This window comes from Drosophila novamexicana, unplaced genomic scaffold (assembly GCF_003285875.2).
Source record: "Drosophila novamexicana strain 15010-1031.04,08,12 unplaced genomic scaffold, DnovRS2.1 tig00001062-arrow-arrow-pilon, whole genome shotgun sequence".
Lineage (NCBI taxonomy): Eukaryota > Metazoa > Arthropoda > Insecta > Diptera > Drosophilidae > Drosophila > Drosophila novamexicana.
This window is the reverse complement of record NW_020824838.1, coordinates 216,215-222,214: the sequence shown is the minus strand read 5'-3', so window position 1 is coordinate 222,214 and position 6,000 is coordinate 216,215. Positions and strand designations below refer to the sequence as shown.

At 37.2% G+C, this 6,000-nt stretch overlaps 1 protein-coding gene across 1 annotated transcript; it reads left to right on the top strand.

Annotated features, from left to right (window-relative positions):
- The first annotated feature begins 679 nt into the window (after positions 1–679).
- Positions 680–3,170, top strand: LOC115766085 (elongation of very long chain fatty acids protein). Its single transcript, XM_030709894.1, has 7 exons — positions 680–922; positions 993–1,183; positions 1,252–1,332; positions 1,393–1,555; positions 1,631–1,767; positions 1,829–2,110; positions 3,021–3,170. The coding sequence occupies exons 1-7, from the start codon at positions 862–864 to the stop codon at positions 3,168–3,170; spliced, it is 1,065 nt and encodes a 354-aa protein (XP_030565754.1). The 5' UTR covers positions 680–861.
- Positions 3,171–6,000: the final 2,830 nt, after the last annotated feature.

Here is a 6,000-nt window from a genome sequence, read left to right as displayed (position 1 = left end):
AATACACGTTGCTTTATGGTCTACTAAATTCCCGTTCACTTTGTAGGCTATGCCTCAACACTATTACTTTTATTATTCTAAATAAAGTACTCTGAAAAAATACACATTTACAGACTTAAAATGTTGTCTAACGTTGTCAGAAGTTGCCTAAGGTCGGCTAAGCTTAAAATAATAAAAACGAGTTTGTTTTTATTAAACCCGGAATTCTTAATTTAAGCCCATTTTGAGCGTAATCAGCTTAATTTGAGCTTAATATGGCTTAGCCTTAAGGCAAAAATGGTATTGGCTTAAGACAGGAAGGTGTTGATTTAAGCGCAAAACAAGTCTGTTTTCAAGTCCAAAACAAACTGCACTTATCTAAATTACAGTTCGTTCGATTTAATCACAATTTAGGAAGAGGGGGATAAGCATGAGCTTGCTTTAGGTAAACTCGTGAATTAAGCTTTAGCTTTCGGCTAAGACATGCATACACCTGGCTGGGAATCACCTGCACAGACGACTGGTTTACTTAGGCACATTGCCCGGGAGAAGTTCTTAAACTGAATCTAAATTCAAAGTCAATTTGTGCATTAAGCACTTGAAGTTGCAGTTGTATCTTTGAAATTGATTTGACGGAATAAAACTCAGTAGTAAATGTCATAAATGTCGATATGGGATTCCATTCATTTTTTCATTAACACAATAGAAACTAAATATTTTTTATGTTTAACAAATTTAACAATGTTTTAAATTAAATTGCAGCTTTTAATTTTGGAAGTCAAACAGCAACTGAAATAACAAACAAAGGAAAACGGGCATTTCTGCAACAACAACAACAACAACACCTGCAACTCCAGCAACAACAGCAACACCTGCAACAACATGGATGTACTCGTGCATGATGCGTTACATTGGTACGGAGACCTAATGGACAATAAAAGCGGTCAGTATTTAGAATCTTTTGAAGAGTTTCAAATTGACTAAACTCAATTTTTTATTGATTTTCGTGATAGATCCGCGTGTCAAGAACTTCTTTCTGCTCTCGTCGCCGCTGCCCACACTTGGCTTGTGCATATTTTATGCCTACTTTAGCAAATCCCTTGGCCCCCGGCTGATGGCCAATCGCAAGCCCATGGATCTCCGCAAGGTGCTGGTGTACTATAATGCAATACAGACCATATTCAGCGCATGGATTTTTTATGAGGTAACTGATCTGATATTATATTCAATTAACTGAATGCATTTAAAAACTGTTTATCTTTTATTCATCAGTACTTAATGAGCGGCTGGTGGGGTTATTATAGCTTCAAGTGTCAGCCCGTCGACTACAGCAACAGTCCCATGGCCATGCGGGTAGGTTACTGGCGCAGTTCCATAAATCCAATCGTTTTTAAAATAACTCTTGCTCTGTAGATGGTCAATATCTGCTGGTGGTACTACATCTCAAAGTTTACGGAATTCTTTGACACGCTCTTCTTTATATTGCGCAAGAAGAACGAGCACGTTTCAACGCTGCATGTCATACACCATGGCTGCATGCCGTTCTCGGTGTGGATGGGCCTTAAGTTTGCACCGGGTACGTGGCCTTCGCCCCAAATCAACTGTCACATATGTGTTTAATAATAAATATTCATTTGGTTATTTATCGCAGGTGGCCACAGCACTTTCTTTGCCCTGCTAAACTCGTTTGTGCATATTGTGATGTATTTCTATTATATGATTGCTGCCATGGGTCCAAAGTATCAGAAGTTTATCTGGTGGAAGAAATACCTGACCACCTTTCAAATGGTATGGACCCACAATTTACACAGCCAAGCAACCTGACTAACTGAATACTTCGTTGTTGCAGGTACAATTTGTGGCCATATTTACGCATCAGTTCCAGCTGCTGTTCCGCGACTGCGATTACCCCAAGGGCTTTATGGTCTGGATTGGTCTGCATGGCGTGATGTTCCTATTTCTGTTCTCTGACTTCTACAAAGCCAAATACCTAAATGCGCAGCGTCGTCGCCGTGAGGCCATCAAGGCCAATGGCCACCAATCCAACGGCGTTCACACGAACGGCAAAGTCAAGCATTTGGGCAGTGGCGATCCCCAGCTAACCAATGGCGGCCACAAGGGCGCCTGTATGGTAAGTTTCAACTGATATCAATTTGCAGGCGCAAAAACAAAAACAAGAAACATCAATAAACGAGTGGCGTAGGTAAGCAACATTAAATCAAGTAGCCCTTGAAAGTTATTAGCCGTGGCTAAGCACACAAATCGACGACGCCCGCTCCAAGTGCAGGCCCCCATTGGAGCCAGGTGAGAGGAGTGCCAGTCTATGCATACTAGAGTTGGAAGCGTGTCGTCTTTTTTTTTTTTTTGTTGTGTGTCATGATCACGCACGACGTGTTCGTATACAATTATCAAGACGAAAACAATTTCGAAACATTCCAAATGTTTAAAGCACTAGCAAGTCCTTAGTTAAATAATCAATTCAATAATCTAAATCAATTGCAAGAAAAAAACTTCATATTTAAGCTCAATTTATTAGAATACGAAGGCTAATAACAGCTGCTTTTATTGATTATTCAATGTATTATATTATATCCTGCCCTTTGATGAGATTAAATTAACTTGCGTGTTTCTTAATTGCAATTCGCGTTTTCAAAATCCGTTCTATTCCATCTCTAATGCTTACAGATACGTACATGTGCGTAGTTGTTGTTGTATTTTGATCAACTTAAAAATTCTAACTAGCTTAGTTAAGCAAACAACACTCGCACACACACACAGACACGCACACACACGAGCGCAGCACTCGCAAACTCTCAACACTGCGCGGGGACATTTCAATTAGCGTAATCATGTGAAGCCGGATGCGAAGGCCCAATCATATTGGCTGCTGGCCATTTGGAAGGCTATGTGCCGTGCTTTGAACTTTAGCTGGGGGCCAGTTCCAGGGGTGTTGAGGCAGGAGAGAGCGGCAGAAACGTGCTCGTCAAAAACGAATCTTACAGAATACTAATCGCATGTTTATCTTCTACATACACTTGCAGCCCGTTTTGGAGGATGAATATGTGAATAGCAATGGGCATGTGAATGCCTATCAGGATGGTTACTTCAAGGAGGGCGTTCTGTCTAGCAATGATGCCATCCTGAATCCGGACAGCAGTAGCTCTAGTCTTCATCAGCGCAAAGTCAAATAACTACTACTAAGACGTACTACGATGATATTCATTATGTTTACTTTAAGTGTTTAGCAAGTAACTGAATTGATAGAGCAGATCGAAACAGGCTAACGGCAGAATAATAATGCATCCATGCAATTATGACCATTGGCAAAAAAAAAAAAAGAAGGAAGCAACAAAAATCAACAAACATCTAAAAAGCAAAATATTAAACCATTATTTGATTTTAGTAATTTATGATAAATACGATTGTAAAAGCAAGCCAGATGTTAGTGTATAATGTGAAGCCACATGCCTCCATATATATATATATGTATGTATATATGGGCAGACCAAGAACCAGAACCAGAACCAGGGAAACTCATTTCCCTCCACCAATAAGACCATCAGCACCACTGTAGCCGAAGCCGTCAGATAGATTAAGGAGAGGATAGCAGAAGAGAAACTGTTATAAGAAAAAAATGTTTATATATATATCTTATATATTGTCGATTGTATTATTCCCCTAAATAATATTCTTACGCCCACATAAATGAACATATTTTTTGTAAAAATATTTGTAGGCTAAATTTGTATTTCTCAATTTGAGGCGTATTCTAAACTGGCAACATATGTATCACATTTATATAATAGGGCAAATTGACAAATCCCCACTTACTACAACAACAACAACAACAAAATGCATATATATAAATATATTTACTTATGTAACGATACACTCACACACACACACAAACACACAAATATATAACTAGGCATTATCATTAATATGAGAATTTTGAATAACAAACTAAGACGTCAACCTAACGATAAAAGATAACAAAACATGCTCTTAAGCCTGCTTTAAACTTAAACGTTAAACTAATTCTAGCTTGTTTTTTGTATATTGAAAGAGAGAAAGGCCGAGAGAGAGTGCGAGAGAGAGAGAGAGAGAAAATGTTTGTTGCAATATTTTGTAAATGGTCTAATTGTTAAAACTTATATATAGTGCGACGTTGTAGTTAGCTAGCCAATTGCAAACAAAAACAAAAACCAAACAAATTTAGCACAAAATGCTAATGCTGCGAAAACAACAACAACAACAACAACAAAACATTATGGAGGAATAGCTTTAGACTTTAAGTGTAAAACAGCTGAAGGAGCAGACAATCGGTTCGACGTTGAGCCCCCCATTTAAAAATTAGATGCAAAAGAAATTTTAGAGAAACTCCCCATAACTAAAAGATTTATATGTATTACCATTTTGTTTCACATTTCATTTTTAAATATTTCAATTCTCGGTGTGGCTTTTGTGCGTAGTTTTTTTTTTTATATTTGTTACTCTTTATATTTGGTTTGTAAATGTTAAAATAGTTTTTTATTTGGCGCTTAGCGAAATGAAGAAGATTTAAGAGTTATTTGTACTACAGTCTGTTAATCTGTGCATTGGTTTCTTTGTTAAGTTGTGGTTTAAGCTGACAAGTTCAAAAACTATGGAAAACATGAGAAAAAAGCTAATTAATTTATATTAAAGAAATATGAAAACAACAATGTGTTTTTAATTAATTGATATGCATCAAAAATGTTCGTCTAGGCTTGATGCCAAAAAGGTTGCTAAGTTCTTGGGAAATGTGCCTTGCAGACTTGGCTTAAACCTTGATAATTTTGGCTTTGCGGTTTGGTCTTCTAGATTAGGTAAATCTTGACATGAAAACATCTCCCACTTCGTAGCAAATGATTTCTTAAATGATCAATAGAAAACATTTTTTGAATTTCCCATGTATATGCCAATTCATAAAATATAAAATTTTATTACTTAGCGTAAACTTAGCTGATTTTCTTGTATAACTTGTCTGTCTTTAGATCTTAAATAATTTGCAGTGACAATCTGTCATTAAAATCGATATTTCTTTAAAAGATCTTTATTTATTGCACAATTATGTCGTCAGCCCGAAAATAGTCTTAAGGAAGCCCACAATTCCTTTTATCAAATCCAATTGGATTGATACCGGATCTTCAGTATAATATTCGTAGAGCACGGGAAAATAATTGTTTAATGCTTGTTTTCTAGTGCATAATTTTAGGCACTCTTGTTAATTAGTTCAAAAGAAAGCATTAATTGATCAAGCTTCATTTGAGAGGGCTTAACTCATTTAAAGTGTAGAAGCAAGCAACAAAATTAAATTTCGTACAAAAAAGTTAAAACGTAATTGAAAAATATTTCTAAGTTTACAGCCTCTTAAAATGTATATAAATTCTAAGCAGAAAGCGTTTTAGTGTAAACAATAGTTGAACCCAAATGTCAAGTTCTCAAAGTGCCAAGTCTTAAGGGCTATTGCACAATTCTGAATATGATTTTCCCCTCCAACTACTTCGTGGGGGTATCAAGTGCACTTGGGTCTAACCTGCGGGTAAAGTTGACTTGCAGTCAATAGACAAAAACACACAAATCGTTTAACACGCCAATATTGAGTCAATAAATATCGGAAATGGGCTGACGTTTTCACAGCTCTTGTCCCTACCGGTGGCTGCATGGGAATTCCCTTACACCGCACCCCCGCCACCCGTCCCACCTACTACACACACTGACCTAATGGCAAATGGCAACAACAACTTTGTACATTGCACCAAAGTGCAGTCGGGCAACTGAAAGCCAACTAATGAACAACGAAGGTTGCTTGCCGCGCTTGGCTGGCCAAAAGTAAAGGAGTTGCAATTAAGTAAAAGTTAATAACAATAATTTGTTGGCTTAACATAAAAATTAGCGATTACTTCATAAACTAATTATTGGCAAACATAAGTGCAATTTATGTTGGCAGCTGGCCGCGTGCCTGGCAAATATTTGCCACCCACTTGACCTTGACGAAGT

What these genes read in the sequence shown, in the direction of transcription:
- LOC115766085 (XM_030709894.1), top strand. Translation starts at nt 862, where the DNA reads ATGGATGTACTCGTGCATGATGCGTTACATTGGTACGGAGACCTAATG. An exon ending in ACAGTCCCATGGCCATGCGG is followed by an intron (nt 1,333 to 1,392) that starts GTAGGTTACTGG and finishes CTTGCTCTGTAG; the next exon opens with ATGGTCAATATCTGCTGGTG. An exon ending in ACCTGACCACCTTTCAAATG is followed by an intron (nt 1,768 to 1,828) that starts GTATGGACCCAC and finishes TCGTTGTTGCAG; the next exon opens with GTACAATTTGTGGCCATATT.